Source organism: Balaenoptera ricei, chromosome 3, assembly GCF_028023285.1.
Source record: "Balaenoptera ricei isolate mBalRic1 chromosome 3, mBalRic1.hap2, whole genome shotgun sequence".
Lineage (NCBI taxonomy): Eukaryota > Metazoa > Chordata > Mammalia > Artiodactyla > Balaenopteridae > Balaenoptera > Balaenoptera ricei.
The window spans coordinates 154902280-154921162 of NC_082641.1; the positions used below are offsets into that span (position 1 = coordinate 154902280).

At 41.4% G+C, this 18883-nt stretch overlaps 1 protein-coding gene and 1 long non-coding RNA gene across 3 annotated transcripts; both read right to left on the reverse strand.

The window, feature by feature from the left end:
• Window positions 1-2119: 2119 nt before the first annotated feature.
• On the reverse strand, window positions 2120-2911 carry LOC132362738 (large ribosomal subunit protein bL20m). The gene has a single exon (XM_059917726.1). It carries the CDS (start codon window positions 2829-2831, stop codon window positions 2382-2384), a length of 450 nt encoding a protein of 149 aa, XP_059773709.1. The 5' UTR covers window positions 2832-2911; the 3' UTR covers window positions 2120-2381.
• A 1748-nt stretch (window positions 2912-4659) lies between these two features.
• On the reverse strand, window positions 4660-18031 carry LOC132362746 (uncharacterized). 2 transcript variants are annotated; one of them, XR_009502463.1, is made up of 3 exons: window positions 18012-18031; window positions 8482-8653; window positions 4660-5192 (listed from the first exon to the last, which is right to left on the reverse strand). It is a non-coding gene; the product is annotated as an uncharacterized LOC132362746 (long non-coding RNA). The 2 variants fall into 2 exon arrangements; XR_009502462.1 differs by lacking the exon at window positions 18012-18031 and adding an exon at window positions 10007-10131.
• Window positions 18032-18883: the final 852 nt, after the last annotated feature.

Below are 18883 nucleotides of genomic sequence, written 5' to 3' on the forward strand. Positions count from 1 at the left end.
TGACGTAGGTTCAACATGTTTGGCCGTGTCATGTGCTGTGTGACCCCTCCACAGAGTCTACAAATACACCCATGACAAAGATCTAGAACACGCATGAGGTTTTGAGATCAGATTGGTGTTTCTTCCCCATGTTTCTGTGCTGCCCATGAGGTGAGAACAAAAGCTAGTTTAAGGTTGTACATGTATGAAAAACGCCAGGAAAGACACCCCAGAAATTGTCCCAGCGGTAACATCTGTCAAGGTTGATTAGGTACTGGTGGACTTTGTTACAACAAAAGTGTATCTCACATGTATAATTTTCATGGGCATGTATTTTACTTTCACTCAGGACAGGGGTTTGGGTGAGGCAAGCAGGGTGACTACAGTGCAAAACTGAAGGAGACACTGACTCTCAGCGTCTTGCTGGTTCAGAGCCGCATGTAAACACCCCCGTGAGGGAGTGCCTCCTTCACTTAGCGCCCTACCCACCCTGCTTGCCTCACCCCATCCTGGCTCTGCTTGCCTTGTTAATCACAGTTCTGAATCTCATTGAAATTCAAACTGGGATGCTATCTGCCACACACACTGCATACAGAGTACATTGCCATTCTGAAAGCACTTTCGTATATGTAGTTCACTTTCTCTTCATGACAATCTCAAAGGCAAATGAGACTAGTATTATAATTCCCATTCTACAGATGGAGACCAGAAAGGTTAAAAGACCTGTCCAAGATCACACTGCTCAGTGACAGCAAACTCAGTTCAGCTGAGTTTGATTACCATCCCCAAGTATTTCCATGACCCCACCCACATACAAAACAAACAAAAATTATCACTCATACCTATCAGGAAAACGATGAATCTCTGAAGTGAACCTAGCCCAGATATTCATGTCTCCCGTCAAATAAGGCCCGGCAGCCCCCATTTGCCCCCTTGGAAACCACGGAGGCAAAGCCCACAGAAGATGTAGGCAGCCTCTAGCCAAGACGGCGCCCCATGAGGAGCAGCCCCTCTGGATTCTCGAGTAGCAGCAGGTTTTCAGGACGAGCAGCAGGCCTTCACGAGGGCCTACAGGCAGGTCCGCGGCTGCTGGCTGGCACCAGGTGTGAGCCATGGGAACTCTGGGAGCTGGCCGGGGGGGTGTGTGTGGGGAGCATCTGCACAGGAGGCATGAGCCTAAGAGAATCTCTCAGCATTGGACATTCCACAAGGCGTACATGCAGCTACTGGTGGTCGGCACTTCCGGGTTTTCGCCTTGAGGTGAGCGGAAAGGAATAACACGGCACCACTAGCCACCAGCCTGGAGCTCAACCAGCCGGCCTGGCAGCCTAGAAATTTGCTTAAGGAGTTAATCCAGGCAGACCCTGAACTACCCTGTTCATCCAGCTGTGTTTCAGGGCACAGCACGATTCCAACACTGCATGTAATAAAAATGAAGAATACCCCCCGCCCCCTGCCCTCTGCAGATTCGTTTTTCTCGGGTCCCACTGGTACTTTCGTTTAAAACTAAGTTTAAAAATAAAGAAATCAGCAAACCACACTCATTTGCCAAGTGTGCTTTTTTTTCCTTCCTTCACAAACCTAAATCATACCTGGCAGAATTCATGCTGTTCTTGTTTACCTGTTCCTCTAAGAATATGAATCCATTTCCCTCTAGCCTGGGTTTTAGGTACATTGTTTAGCCAAGCCTTTACCTCCCTCTTCTGTTAAAAAGAGGAAAACATACAGCAAACTCAAGTTCTATATCTGTGAAAATGTTAAGAGGAAACTACCCTAGGATGTTTACACAAGCTGTGTAAAGTGGCTTTAAAGAGGCTCTCGTATTCCAGTATTACCCATACTACATTCGAATTAATACTTCCCAGAAAAAGTAAACTTTAAATAAGATCCAATCAGGATCAACTGCACACCCACCTGAGTAGCTGAACAAAATCAATGGAGCAATTCTTTGGTCATCGGACTAAAAGATTCAAGATTGACTTTTTCCCCCTTTTAGTAAAATATGAAACTCCCTGGTAACCTGAAGTATTATTGGGTCCTGTATCTTGCAAGGATTTATGCGCAATTTATCTAAAAACTGCCTTTCAACAGCTACACGAATGGCTGAAATTGCTTGATCTCGCCAGGCAAAGAGTTTTTTTTTTTTTTTTTTTTTTTTTGCGTTCCACACAAACTTTATTTACACAATCCATGTGAGATTTCTGAACCCGTGCCAAAAGAGGCAAGATAAGGCCTTTTCTCTCAGGCCTGTTACTGAAATGTAAATTAACACAAATGCAAATCAAACTTACTCACTGTTGACAAATCTTAGTCCCTATTTTAGTATAATCATCACATGAGGGAAAAAAAAAACTTTTCCTAAGATGCTCCGCCTCAAAGGGCAGTGGGTGTCAGCATGCCCCTCAGAGGTGCTGTACCACCCTGGAAAAAATGCCTTCGGGCTCCTTCCCGTCCCCCAAGGCAGCAGCAAATCCTTCCTGTCTCCTCCTTTTGGCCAAAGCAGCCAAAGATTTAAAAGTCTTTGGTTCGTAGATGGCTAGATCTGCAAGTACTTTCCTGTTGAGCTCCACCTGGCACTTAATCAAGTTGAGGATGAATGCTGGGTACTTCAGGCCGTGTTCCTGGGAAGCAGCTGTAACTCGACTGATCCAGAGCATCCGCAGGTTCCTCTTCTTCAACCTGCGGGCTCGGGTGCACTGCACGAACGCTCGCGTCACAGCCCTGACTGCCAGCCGGTAGCACCGATTCTTCCTCCCCCGGAAGTGCCGCGCGTGCTTCAGCACCTCCTGGACCCGCCAGTAGCGGTCGGTGACGCGGTTCCGCAGCCACAGCTGCGCCGTGAGGAAGACCATGGCGCCCGCAGCCCGCGCCTCTGCTCACCAAGGTGAGCGTCGCGCCACCGCCGCCACCCCCCACCCAGCAATTCCGGGTCAGCTCCTCCCTCCCCCAGGGGAACTTCCTGGGGGAGGTCACTCGGCAAAGAGTTTTTAAAAACATTAACCTCAGAAACAGAATATATGTCTGTCTCGTGCGAAGTACCAGAGTTTTCAATCATGAAATTAAATATTCCTTTGCAAACTCAGCTATATCCTAAAACAGCCAATGATAACCTCTTGCAATACTCAGCATTCTGTGGAGAATTGAGTTTCTAAAGGGCCGTATACTGTCCTGAACGTAATGGGAGATTCCTTTAAGGGAGTTTTTCCTTCTGAGGAAAACAGCTGTACACCGTGGACTACTGAAAAGCCCCGCTGGGCCTGTCTTATTTATGAGATGTTTCCACAGCGGGGTCTTCTGTGTTTACATGGCGCTGCTCCTCTTAGTGAGGGTGACCACTACCGAGCCTTGGATTAGGCTCTCAGCGTATATACACACACTGCCAACCGGGCACCATGACCCTCACTTCTCAGCGGAGGAAACAGTGTTAAAAGGAACTTACCCGAGGTGGCGAAGCTCGGGGAGAAGCGGAGCTGGGATGCAGTCCCAGCAGTGAAACCGCGAGGCCCGTGCTCTCCAAGGCAAACTCCGCCCAACCCCCCACCCTCACTGCCTCTTTGAAAACCTCCTCCTTACCTGGTAGGCAGGCACACCTGAGACCAGTAGTTCCCTGGGGATAAGAATCACCCGGGAAGCTTGTTCACTCTACCTTCCCAAAGCCCCTTCCCTGGAGATTCTGACTCAGCGGTTCCAAGCTGGACCCAGAAATTGTCTTTTGAACAAATGATCCAGGTGATTCTTATCATCAGAGGACTGTGGGAACGGTCTTAGATCAGGGGTGGCCGGGGCCAGGGAATATCTTTGGCTTTGTGGGCCATTAGGTCTCTGTCACAACTACTCGACGCAAAAGGAGCCAGAGAAAATTCATGAATGAACTGGTCTGGCTGTGATCCAATCATTTATTTACAAAAACAGGCGGCTGGCTACAGTTTGCTGACCCTTCTCTTAGACCATTCATCATACCATTAAAAAAGAGACATTAATGCCTGCTATTTGTCACCTCACTAAGGCTATGTCTCAATCAGGCAATTGACCCAATGAAAATCCTCCCAACACCATGAAACATCACTCTCATCAAGAGGATAAAGTCAAGGTTGTGTCTGCCCTCCCTCAAGCAAGAACAGATGGAATTTACATGAGAGGATGCAGTCTAAGCCAGAGAGTAGAAGCACACTGTATCTTAATGTACAAGACACACTGTATTTTAAAGGACAAGCACACTGTATTTTAAAGGACAAGAATGAAGTGGTAACTATAAGATGCTGGCGGAGATTGTGGCGGGTTTTCTTTATGCAGTGGATTTTCTAGGGCCCCCAAAACTCTTCCTGCATCCTGGGAATTACTAGCTCAGACCACCATATCATTTTTCCCGGTACCTATTGTTATATTCTTTTTTTTACTCCCTCATGAGGATGATTGATGCTCAGCTGAATTCAGAGGAGCGTTTGATTTGCCTGCCATCCTCCGGGAATACCCCTGCTAAATGCAGGAAAAGTCACTCAACATCAAAGATCATTCAGCCACGGATGTGAGAGCGACTGTCACCTTATAAAGCTTACAATAGCCAGCGTCCTCTTACAATTTTCCCCAGCGCAAGCTACAGAGGTGGGGAGGGTTGGATGGAGCACGGGTTAATACAGTGGAATTTCCTTTGGCACCAGCTTCAAGCAGTCTTTTAACAGAGATGTTTAATTGATCTTTATTGAGCAGAACCTTCCCTTCTGCTTAGAAAAGAAATGATCACTTTTCCCTCGGGTTCTATCTGGAGAAGTTAATAGCCCCAGTTTTCTCTTACAGCAGAGATACTTAGTGACTGGGAGACTATCATAAGTAGAGTTTATTGTCCAAAATACAAACCCAGTTCTAATCAACCTGCACAGTGAGATTGCCTTGCTTGTATCTGTTGATACCTGGAGGAGCTTCTCCCAACTGACGAGCGCATTGTTCTTTCCACTCAGGCTCTGCTGTCCAGTTAACAAATTGGATAGCGAGGTAATCTATAGGCCTTTGCCAAAGACCGCTGAGGATGCCCTAATGTGTATCAATTTGATCCTCACATGCAGTAGCTCCCAGATGAGGCCCGAGAGCGGAGCCATAATCATTTGCGTACACGGTGCAGGAATATTTTGCAGGTGTGAAGACGATCATTGCAATACTTCCAGGATACAGAGACACTTCCGGGATTCAGTACAAAGACAGCCGTTACTGCTTGGCAGCTATGAAGAGTGATGGAAAAACAAACAAACAAAAGTAATACTTACAGAGTTCCTTTAGCTCTTTTATAAAGGGCTTTATTGATATTAGCGTTACTTTTTGAAATAACTTCCAAACACAACAAGCAGGTATTAATATTTCCGTTTTAGAGCTAGGAAATTTTGTATTAAATGTTCTGACTGCTGTGCTCCTTGAGGACTAGATTTAGCAGTAAACTAGAGGTTAGGACTTGCTGCTACAGTAAACTCTTACTATTTGGGAATTTGTTCTAGAGATACGAATTTCCTGGGTCTTTTTCTTTGTCCTCTCCTCCTTCTGGCTGCCGGCTTTCCCCACCTGCCACCTGCCACGCCCTCCCCAGCCCTCCAAGTTGCCATCCTGGCATGGCAGGCACCGTGACCATGATTTCTGAACCACATTTTGGAACCTGTAGTATGAAAAATACCAGTGTTCTTAGGTGGACAAGAGGACAGAATTTTTGAAACCATGATTGTCCACAAAAATCGGAGATATGTGATCACTTTTCTAGTGTCGCTCTAGCATATTCTCCAATGACGAGCAAAGGAAGGTGTGGAAGGGAAGCACCTACCATTTACTGACACAGTTAATAGGAATATACTCAAGGCAGGTGTAAGGCCCGGGCCTGAGGTCTTCCCGAGAATGTGAGAGGGAAGGAGGAGGGAGGCTTTATACCTGAGATATTGGATTCCTTTTTTCCCCCCATGTTACTGAGATATAATTGTCATATAATTTTATATTAATTTCAGGTGTACAACATAGTAATTTGATATGTGTATAAATTGCAAAATAATTTCCACAATAAGTTTAGTTAACATTTACCGCCTCACATAGTTACAATTTTTTTCTTGTGATGAGAACTTTTAAGATCTATACTCTTAGCAACTTTCAAATTAAAAAACAGTATTGTTCGGTGCTTTGTGTCCACCTAGAGGGGTGGGATAGGGAGGGTGGGAGGGAGATGCAAGAGGGAGGAGATATGGGGATATAGGTATATGTATAGCTGATTCACTTTGTTATACAGCAGAAACTAACACACCATTGTAAAGCAATTATACTCCAATAAAGATGTTTAAAAAAAAAAGAAAACAGTATTTTTAACTATAGTCATCACGATGTACATTACATCCCCAGGAGTTGTTTCTCTTATAACTGCAAGTTTGTACCTTTTGACCACCTTTCCCATCCCCCCTACTCCCACCTCTGGCAACCACTGAACTGTTCTCTGTTTCTATAAGCTCAGTTTTCTTCGATTCGTATACGTGAGATCATACAGTATTTGTCTTTCTCTAATTTCACTTAGAGTAATGGCCTCAAGGTCTGTCCTGGCTTTTTTTTGCATCTGGTATCACAGTTAAACATGGTTAGAACCATGTTGGTGTTGTTACCAGGTCCTTGTCAGGTGTCATGGGCTGAGTTGTGTCCACCACGGAATTCACAGGATGAAGCCCTAAACCCCAGTACCTCAGCATGTGACTGTATTGGGAGATCAGGCCTTTAAAGAGTAATTAAGTTAAAATGAGGCCATTAGGGTGGATCCCAGTCCAATCTGACTGGTGTCCTTATAAGGAATGCAGATTAGACACACAGAGAGACACCAGGCCTGCCCAGAGGGTGAAAGCCCTGTGAGGACACAGGGAGAAGGCGGCGCTCTGCAAGCCAAGGAGAGAGGCTGGAGCAGGCTCTTCCCTCAGGAGCCTCAGAGGAAACCAACCCTGCTGACAACTTGACCTTGGACTTCCAGCCTCCAGAACGGTGAGAAATAAATTTCTGTTGTTTAAGCTACCCAGACTGTGGTGTTTTGTTATGACAGCCCTAGCAAACTCATACAGATACCAAAAATTAACGTGGAATGAGGCCTGGAACACCTACCGCTTACATGTTGTTTGCTACATGCCAAATACATGCCAAATACTAACTCGATCCTCACCATAGCCCTATGAAGTGGGCACTATTGTTCTCACCCCCATCTTACAGACAAGAAAACTGAGGCACAGAGATGTTCAGTGAATTGCCTAAGGCCATACATCTGACATGTGGAAAAGCTGGAATTTGAACCCAGTCACCAGTCTCGGAGTTCACTGTTTTGTCTCAATTTTCTACCTGTTATCCCCCAACTGATCATCCACAAACCTTCCAAAACTGGTTCAGGAGGCAGCGTGGAAAGCAAACCTGAGGATACTGTGCCCCACTCTTGAGAGGCAAGGACTCACAACCTGGGAAGCTTAGGAGGGACAAGGAAAGCTGGTTCATCTCAGAGGCCCATGGATGGAAGGAAGAGACACCTGGGCCTGGTGAACCGAGGGCCTGGAGGCAGGAAGGCTTTTCCCATGTTGGCTGTCACCCTGATCCACAGCTCTGCCATCAGGTAGCCTTGGGTTCCTCCAGGCACACTGGCCCTATGAGTACATGATGTACTACAGGCTGCTGGAGCATATTGGATGCAGAGTCAGAAATGGTTCACTCCCTCTCCAGCTGTCATTTCTCCAGAACAAGCAGGGAAAAGATACCAGAGACAGGGAGGTTCACCTTCATCCTCTAGACCCGGGTTTCTCAGCCCCGGCTCTAGTGACATTTTGAGCTAGGCAATGTGTGACTTTGTTTCTTTGTTGTGTGTGACTGCCATGTGCGCTGTAGGATGTTTAGCAGCATCCCTGTCCTTACCTACTAGATGCCAGTAACACATCAGCTACTTGTGACAACCAAAAGTGCCTCCAGATATTGCCAAATATCCCCCAGGGGACAAAATCACTCCCATTGAGAAGCACTTCTCTAAGAGAAACAGAAAAAGGTACTTCCTCAAGACACCATTTCCATCTGTCAGAAGGCTGTCATAATAATATATGCAAACGTTCTACATTTATGGTGCTGTACAGTGCACAACCTGCCCAACTGCCCATGGTCATCCACCTCCTCCCTCCCTCTCCTCAAGCTTCACAGGAAAATGAGGCTAATCTGCCCTACACTTTATTGTTCCTTTCTACTTTCCCATATTTCTGAGATACTATAAGGAACCCGAGGGCTTCCTGGTCTAAACTTGGGATTCAGTTCGGGATTGACCTTTCTCCACCCTGAGGTAAGGATTAAGAAAATAAAACCTGTGCTGATCCTTCTGATTTTCTAGTTCAGCCATTAATGTGACAGGCATGAGGTGCTGATAAAGTGGCCAATTTATTCAATCCCTTTAATGGAGAGAAAAAGTTTAAACTTTTATTGGTTTAGCTTGCCCCAAAAGCAACTATCAAATGTTGGCAGGATACAATGAAGGCTTACCTTGTTAACATAGTTAAGTCTCTCTCTCTCAGAACTAGCCCATTTAGCTCCAGGTTCCTTAGCGCACCCGACGCACTCACACAGCATTTAAGAGCTTTACACAACTGGAAGGTCACATCTTTATTTCTTATCGCAGGAACACGACTTCTGTAAACTTTATTTCTGTCACAACCTAAAGCAAAATTATTGTAAAATGAGTGATTTAAACCATACATTTTATCATCATTAAAAAGCACCTTTAAAAAAAAAAAAAAAAGCATCTGCTCTGTGCTAAGGATAAGAAACGACTCCTGCCCTTAAAGCCTGCATTAAGGAGGGACGTGAAAATTTGAATCACATGAGATAAAGAAGCATAACCTTTATGCACAGAGGTTCCTTGGAGGCAAAATGTTATATCTAAGTGACAGCTTCATGATAACCCTGAAGCAGAATCTAAAAAGCTGAGGCTATGCAGAGGTGGAGTAGGAGGTGCATTAACTGCAGAGGGAGCACCTGTGCAAAGACACTCAAGCCTGACACCTGCTGGGCACTGTAAATACTGCAGGTGGGGATGACTAAAGGCCAGGGGTCCAAATGTGAGAACAGACAGAAAGGAAAATAGAGATGTTGGCGGAAGCAAGCCTGGGAGACAGCATGGCTTGTATCCCACAGGTGATGAGGCCTGGGGTTACCACTGGCTAAGTAAGGGTGCCTCCGCTGATTAGAAAAAGGTGCCCCGCTGCTGAAGGACCGATTAGATAAAGGGAGTGATCCCAAAAAGCTCCCCTTCCTCAGGGCCAAAGAGCCCCAGGAGGCTTGGCCGAGCACAGTTCAGACTACACGCCTCTGTGCAGAGCACACGCTGGGCGGCTAGTATGCACTAACTCTGTGTGGGCAAGCCATTAGCAGCATTATTTTAAGCGTATCTTTTTATGTTAGAAGATCACTCAACCCGAGTAGGCAGATGAACTTAGAGGAACTGAGCCCAGGGGCCGCGAAACCACCCAGGAGCTTCTGCCATAGTCCGGGCAAAATGTAATATGGATGAAGAAGCAAATTGAGGAGGAGGCCAAAATCTACGAGCTAGACCCACTGGATTGAAGACATAAAGTTCACTGAAGGAACTCTGAAGAGAACAGGCTCTGCAATAAACTTTTCTTACATTCAATGTAAAATATTAGGCAAAATTAAGTACAGTGGCCTTTAAGGTCCTTTCAGCTCTAATTTCTTTTGATTTCTAACTTATTACTCTGGTTAAGTAAAGTCCCTTCAGAGGTACAGAACAGTTCCTACACCTGCATTGGATGCAAAGAATAATCTGACTTCTCTTCACCAGGGGATGAGTTGAACTGTCCTTGCAGAAGAGATAACAGATGGTGTGAACCCCAGATCCTAGAAGAAGGCCAGGCACACGATAAGTATTCAGCTTTTTGAAAACAAATGAACAATCATTTCCTCTCCTAGATCTTCACACCCTTCCTCTGCTGGCTACTTTCTTTCAGCTTATAAACATCCTCAAGTATACCCACTTAAAAAACTCTCAGACCTATGATTCTTTGGATCTTCTTGTGGGTAACTTAAGTCTCTCCCATGCCTTCAAACTCTTAGAGGAAAACATAGGCAGAACACTCTATGACATAAATCACAGCAAGATCCTTTTTGACCCAGCTCCTAGAGAAATGGAAATAAAAACACAAATAAACAAATGGGACCTAATGAAACTTCAAAGCTTTTGCACAGCAAAGGAAACCATAAACAAGACCAAAAGACAACCCTCAGAATGGGAGAAAATATTTGCAAATCAAGCAACTGACAAAGGATTAATCTCCAAGATTTACAAGCAGCTCATGCAGCTTAATAACAAAAAAACAAACAACCCAATCCAAAGATGGGCAGAAGACCTAAATAGACATTTCTCCAAAGAAGATATACAGATTGCCAACAGACACATGAAAGAATGCTCAACATCATTAATCATTAGAGAAATGCAAATCAAAACTACAATGAGATATCATCTCACACCAGTCAGAATGGCCATCATGAAAATATCTAGAAACAATAAATGCTGGAGAGGATGTGGAGAAAAGGGAACGCTCTTGCACTGTTGGTGGGAATGTAAATTAATACAGCCACTATGGAGAACAGTATGGAGGTTCCTTAAAAAACTAAAAATAGGACTACCATACGACCCAGCAATCCCACTACTGGGCATATACCCTGAGAAAACCATAATTCAAAAAGAGTCATGTACCAAAATGTTCATTGCAGCTCTATTTACAATAGGCAGGACATGGAAGCAACCTAAGTGTCCATCATCGGATGAATGGATAAAGAAGATGTGGCATATATATACAATGGAATATTACTCAGCCATAAAAAGAAATGAAATGGAGGTATTTGTAGTGAGGTGGATGGAGTTAGAGTCTGTCATACTGAGTGAAGTAAGTCAGAAAGAGAAAAACAAATACAGTATGCTAACACATATATATGGAATCTAAGGGAAAAAAAAAAAAAGGTCATGAAGAACCTAGTGGCAAGACGGGAATAAAGACACAGACCTACTAGAGAATGGACTTGAGGATATGGGGAGAGGGAAGGGTAAGATGTGACAGGGTGAGAGAGTGGCATGGACATATATACACTACCAAATGTAAAATAGATAGCTAGTGGGAAGCAGCCGCATAGCACAGGGAGATCAGCTCGGTGCTTTGTAAACACCTGGAGGCGGGGGATAGGGAGGGTGGGAGGGAGGGAGATACAAGAGGGAAGAGATATGGGAACATATGTATATGTATAACTGATTCACTTTGTTATAAAGCAGAAACTAACACACCATTGTAAAGCAATTATACTTCAATAAAGATGTTTAAAAAAAAAATGTTGACCCTGATTTATCTAAGTAGTGGCAGTTCATTTAAATTTTATGTTTTTCTTTGTAGTTTTTCCCCTTTTCCCCCAACATCTTGGAATAAGAAGTTTCACAGTAAAAAAAAAGTTGTTGCTAAAAATCAGGTTAACTCAAATGCCTATTGTGCTACTGTGAGTCATTTAAATTCATCAGTACTCTTAGAAAACTTTTAATAACAAGAGATATGTGTTCCAGGAGGACAGTTACCATTAGAATATTTACCTCATTTGGAGAAGATCATCCAATAGAAATCCCCTCAACCTTACTGAAATAAATGCACTAGAAAAGTTTAGTCACTAAAAGACATGCCTTGAAAACATTAAAGCATTTACAACTTAAACTGCTGCAGTTGAATATAATTCCAAAGATACTCAAATTTTAGAAATGTAAGGCTAGCATGATATCACCTGACCAGAGTAAAAACAATGGTTTCCTCCTTGGCTCTTGCATCAGATGTCAATTCCCACCCTTGCCCCACTTCCACCTGCTCTATTTTTTAATCACACTGGTGGATCTCAAAATATTTCCCTATGAAAATAAAAGGTATAGAAAATTATCGTTGGTTTTTGATACGATAATTTAATAGGGCTATCTGGATTAGGCTGAAGATGATCTTAAAATAAAGAAAAAATATTGCTAGGTAATACCATTAAAGGAGAAAACTAGGAGATATGATTAAATTACTGAGGGATTATTTTCAAGTCTTTAAGACACTGTAGGAAAACAGATGAAGTTTTCCAATTAATTATATCTATTCATTAGCACAGGTTCGGCATCACTTCAAATTTCTGTTGGGAAAGCAGCTCCAGTTGCTATATACAATACAAAAAAACATTTAAAAAGCATCTTAGTCACACTGACCTCTTCTTGATTAGTCCTAATATATCAGATTTTAATATGTGCAAAGTCTTCCCAATAAAATGGGTAAGTTGTGATGTATTAAAAGGAATACAATGCATCTTTTTCTAAAACAAGAAAACGAATTATACATATGTGTATATATACACACCCACATATATATATTAAATTATACACACACATACACCATACACACAAGCAGAGAACCCCAAATTAGATAGAACTGGCCAATAAAGTAGATTATATCTCCCTGGAAGTCACAGAAATGCAAAATAAGACAATGCTATTAATTAAGTAGAAAACTGGAACACAAAATTACATATAAAATTATATAATTATATGTTAAGTTTTGTGTGCACTTGCGTGTGTCAAAAACCAAATGAAACATACTAACATATTAACTGGTTGGTGTTACGGATGTTTAGAGATTAATGTTTTTTCATTTGAAAATTTCCTCATAGAAAATGGTCGTGTATTATTGATTGTGTATTATTTTTATAAGAAGAATTTACTTCGAATTTCTAAAAAGGAATAACAGATATATGCTTGCATAAAATGTCAACAGAGTCTATTCTAATTCTGAAACAAGCTGAAAAAATATTTTCTCAAGACATTCGGCAAGTATCACCTAAAATTAAATAGACAAGTCATCTAACTTTGTGTTCAGCTTGGCTTTCTTCATCTTCTGTAATAACCACATTTGTGGAACAAATTCCTATCAAAGGTTCAGACCTAAACAAAAACTACTGAGTAAAAACACATCTGTTTTGGCTTTTTCTCCGAAGAGTTCCCAGTATTTGTTAAAATTGAGATCTTTATATTAAACTACACGCACAAATAAACCCTACCAGGACCAAATGTTACAAAACACAGCATGAGGCAAAGCAAATATATTTCACGACAATAAACTAGGTACCTTCAGGAACAACTTCATTTCTTTTAAGCCATCGCGATAAAACTGCCAATAAAATCATGTCCAGCTTTTTATTCTACAATGTTTTGAATTTCCCTAAAAACATCAAAATATTTCCTATTTCCTCAGTTAATAACCATTTCTATATTCTGACATGGCACTTTATGTGGGCAGTAAAGAAATATTAAAGCAAGCAGAAGAGTGATTAAAAGCAGTGACTAATGTCGGAGAGAGCTGGGTCTGAATCTTCAGTCCTGACTCCTAATTTTATGGTCATTAGAAATTCCTTAACTCCCCCTGAACATTACCTTTCTCACACATAAAATGACAGTAGTAATACTACACCATAGAATTGGAAGGTTAAGTCAGATCACGTATATATAACTCTTAAATTACTATATTAATTATATTAAGCAAGCAAAACTATGCTAACTAAAAGAAAACAGCCAATGGTATTGATTCCCAAGGAAATGGAGGGAAGTAATGAAGGAATCCTTCAGCCTTTGAATAATAGTCAAGTTTTTCTGTTTGTTTAACCTATTTCCATCTGAATAAGTCAAAGGCGAAAAAGAAATCAATCATGAAGTCCAGTCTGGAGATAATTCAAGAAATCAAGAGATTATATTACAACTAAGTCATGCAACTCAGGTGGAATCAGTAAATAGATTTTAAAACAAACTGGGTCTGGGTATATAAGTAGGAAAACAATACTGTTGCATAGGTCTCTTGGGTCTTTGCTGAGGTCCACAAATTCTCACAACTTCCGGTGACTAAACAAGTGCCTATCACTTCCCTAAGGAAAGAGAAATAAAAGCAATAGGAATAATTAAACTTGGTCCATGACCAAAGGTAGAGTAACAATCTCTAGAAAAGAAGCTTACTGGTCAATACTCTTCAACCTCAAATTTGATTTCTCACTGAGATACCAAGAAAAGTGTTTGAGTTTGGCAATCCCAAGAAACTGACATTTTCAAGTCAATTATGATACAGTTTGGACCTTACCAAGTTTCTAAATGTACATGTTGTAAAAAAAAAAAAAAAAAAAAAAAGGCATACCACAGAAATAGATGTGGGTAGTGGCAAATCGCTATGTTAGAACACTGAACCTGATTCAATTTCAGCCAGATACTTTATATTCTGCTCAAATTCAGTCTGTCTCAGATATTTACTGAGAATAACATTAAATTAACACCAGGTTGGGGGTGAAGGGTTTAGCCTTACTGACCCATACAATAACTGGTCTTGAGAACACTAGGAACACTGTTGATTCTGTACCCCTTATACTCATTGAAAGAAACCAACATTTCCAGGGAAGTCAAGACCAATTTGTCTTGCCAGATCCTTAGAACAAGGAATTACAAAAGGACAGTTTAGAATATACTCCACCTTCCTGGGTCATGTGTTGCTGTCATCAAAGGAAAAATTCTTTTTTTCCTCTTTTGGAGGAGAGGGGGTGAACAGGTGGTGGTTGTTTACCTGAATACAGAATAGACTAGTATGAATAAAATAGAATGAAAAGATGGTTGAGAAAATACATAAGTAGAAAAGTCTGAGCTGGAAGTTTCTGGTCCCTTTCTTTCCGGTCAGCCTGTACTTTGGTCCTAATGTATATGACAGTGTCCCAAAATGCTTAGTCTACATTCATCAGGATTGTGTGCATGTTGCATCTAGAGCACTTAGAGCAAAATTTTTCTTCAAAGAATTTTACCTTTAGGTTGAAAAGAAATATGTTCCTTGTAACATGGTATAGAAAAATATTCCACAAATGGGACGTCCCTGGTGGTGCAGTGGTTAAGAATCCACCTGCCAATGCAGGGGACACGGGTTCGAGCCCTGGTCCAGGAAGATCCCACATGCTGCGGAGCAACTAAGGTCGTGCACCACAACTACTGAGCCTGCGTTCTAGAGCCCACGAGCCACAACTACTGAGCCCAGGTGCCACAACTACTGAAGCCCATGCGCCTAGAGCCCGTACTCCACAACAAGAGAAGCCACCGCAGTGAGAAGTCCGTGCATCACAAGGAAGAGTAGCCCCCGCTCGCCACAACTAGAGAAAGCCCACGCACAGCAACAAAGACCCAACGCAGCCAGAAATAAATACATAAAATAAATTTATTTTAAAAAAAATTCCACAAAATAAATCTGATCATCAGCGGAATAAAATTTCTGTGCTGCCTATTTTATGCCAAGGGCTATTCTAAGTACTGTAAACAAACACAACCTTTGGACCAGAAACCAGGTTCTTCAAACGACACTTGAAAACCTGAGATCCTTTAGGCATCCCATAAAATTTGTTTCTTTAACCCAAATTTCACAAAAAGGCAAAAATAATCATATTCAATCTGAGTAATTTAACCATGAGAAAAGTGCCCAACGCAGAGAAGGTTATACCTAAATATTTGTTTAGTGAATAAAAGACACAAGAGGTGAACTGCTACAGCTGGCCAAGACTAGAGCAAGAACAGTTATCAGAAATATACAGGTTAAAGAATTTCTCTAGTCAGAAAAAAAAAAAAAAGCTAGATATTTTTAAATGTCTGAATGTTTGTTTCGCAGGGTTAGAAGGCAACATAAGGAGAAGTGGTTCAGTACCCTGGATAGCTCCAGGGAGGCACAGTTTCTCAAGTCCCAGATCTACTTAGTTGCTGGTGTCTTCCAGCTGCAATTTCCCTGTTAAAGGGCTCTGTCATTTTTAAGCCAGATTCATGCCCCATAAAAACAGAGTAGACTCCTCAACCCCATCCTCACCCCGAAACACATGGAACAAATACGCACACAGAGAAGTCTAGCCTGTTCGTTAAAAACAGTATCTTCTGTCCTGACCAGGGAATAAACCTGTCACTTTAGAAAACTGATCCAGGAAGTCTTATCTCTTGCTGTGTGACAGCTGATCCTGAGAGGGCTCACCGCCCAGATCTAGAGTAAGGGTTTACCCACGGGATCGATAAAGTAGCTATCTTCGAGTTGAAGTAAAACGTATTACCACACCATAATTCAGTGTTATAAACTCAAATCAATAAATCTCTTTCTGAAGAAGACTCTACCGGAAGCATAGTACCTCTCCATAACATTCACATAAGTGAAGCAACTTACCCATGAGCTATGACTACAAAGTCGTGGTAATGATTATAAAGTAACAAGAACTGTAAAGTAAAATGACACCATTTCATATCTCAAAACTATACAGAGCTAAAGTAAAATACTGACAAACAAAAGAGCCTCATCTTTACTATTCGACTTATTTTGCTTACCTACTGAGTTCCTAAATCTTTGCTTGTTACTAGACCGCAGCAGTCATCTTATGGTTGGACATTTATTTGCATAGTTTCTCCCATACTAGATTGCAAATTTCTTGATAGGAGGGATCGTGTATCATTCACCATGGCCAATGGTATCCTGGACACAGTAAATGTTCAATAACTGTTTATTGAATTAAACTGAGTTGAAGTAACTCATCTCTGGTTTATGAAACTTCTGTTTTCATAGCGATACGAGTGGGAGCCATCCCAGGACCCAATCATGTCACCGTACAGGAAAAGGAAGAGTTGTTGGTTCTTATAGTAAACGTAACAAAGAGATTTGGGGCATCTGGAAATATTTACCCCATAAAGAATCCTATGAGAGAAAGTGATACAAACCATACCTTCCCTTCTGCTGAGAAATCACAGAAGATTCTACTTATGTCGTATTTTTAAATCCCCAAAGACTGTATTATGAGGGAGAGAAATATAAAAACAATTGAACCCTTGAGGAAAACACAGGTCAAAAGAGATTCCTTTTAAAGAAAGAAAAAGGAGGCAGGGAAGAAAAGCAAAGGGGGAGAGGAGGAGGGAGGGAGGGAAGGAGAAAGGACGAAAAGAAAGATGATGCTGTTAAAAGTGATGCTGGAGAGTAATGAAAGTTATGTCTTGACAGATGGTGAGAAGGTTAGGAAAAGCAGCACCACCCAAAAACTGTACAAGTAGAAAATAAGCTTATTCTTGTTGGTCCATGGATTATATTACACGGAATAGAGGAATGGTGGGTATGTATGTTTGTTCGTTTGTTTGAAGATTACTTGTTGGGCAAATGCTTCCAGGAAATGCTTTGGGAGAGTTCACTTAGCTATCTTGCAACAGACGCTCAACTTCAATAATCTCAAAAACTGCCCAAGTTTTCCAAGGCAAATCCACATTGTATGCTCAGTCTCACCAAATTCATATACGCTGTCCATTTTTATTCTTACGTAAAATTTATCTTACCTGAAATTATCAAGTGTTTTAAAATAGTTATTAAGAGTTTGGAGCACTCATGTTAGAAAATTAAGTGTTACCAAGTGAGGCTCCTTTTTTTTTTTTTTTTTTGAGGCCCCTTTTTAATTCAGGACGTTTTCCATTTTACTGGGAATCAATTCTGTCTGGTGTTTCTAATCCAGCATGTTAAAAAATCATCCTACAAGGCCTCTGATCTTGTTTAAACACTAAAATTTCACAGTACAGATCCAAATTTCCATAAAAGTGACTCTGCTAGTGAATCCATTTCATTGTCCCCTCCATCTGCAAAGAATAGATTTTTCTTTTCTACCTCAAGAACACCTAATCCTTACATTTTAAGAAACAGTACTTGAGTGCTTTTACTGCCAAAAGTCTCATTGTAATATAGCTGGAATATTCCCCTGTGAGTACTAGTTAGTGCTATTGCTTGTTCACACATGCTTTTTTAATTTCAAGTATGATTAGTTATAGGCAAGTCACTGAATATTTAAATTTGGTACAGATAGGTTTTCAAACTACCTGTGAACAGAAGCCTGTAAATTAGAGGGAGTGTGGGAATATGAAATCTGAGCAGAGCTGTTTAAAATCTGGCTGTTGAACATTATGCTCCCTTCCTTACCTGTAACACCTGCTTTCTGCGGAACCAGAAGTCTGTGTCTCCTGTGGCTTAGGTTTTAGACCGGGGTGAGCGTTGTAACAGCCTCACCATAATGTCTGGCATGTTCCAGACTCCCCTGTGGTTGAGAATATGCGTAAGTTGAGATGGAGCAGGGAACAGCAGAATCTTCAAAGCCGAGAGAGAAGTCCAGAGACCACAGGGAGACCTCAATGCCCATTACAGGCTTAAAGAAAATAAAAATAAAACTCTAGAATAGTATTGACTTGCTAAAACCCAAAATGAACATAAGTATTAAATTTTTACTAAACTGTAAATCAAACCTTAACAAAAACCTAAGTCATCAGTTTAAAAGGAAACCAAACTGTTGTAATTCTAAACCCAGAGGCAGTACTGCGGTGTGAGATAAAATGCGTGAGACCAAAAATTGGCAAGTTCTGGATTCTTTTTCCTATTCTGTTTCTTCTGAAATGTACCACCGAGCATATCACTTAACCCTCCTAGACCCTGGATTTCCATTTTTTCATCTGTAAAACAAAGAATCTGGACTAGAAAATAACTAAACTTGCTTCCAGAAATAAACCGGCATTTCATTCCATTTGAACTCAAATCTGACTTGCACTTGAACAGTTCTAAAAAGAGAGAACACTTTGTGTCTTTTATAAATGTGTTATAAGTTTCCGAAGTTAAACTCTAGTTCCTTATGAGGGTAATATGCGTTTTTCTTTCAAAACAATTCCAGATGATAGGAATGAGGACAAAGACCTGAAGAAGTGAAAATATATATATATATATACGAATCTATGTGTGGGTATATGTATCTCCAGTTCCAGAGTATATTCTCATTTTCTTCCAAAATCCTGCAAAGTTATAGA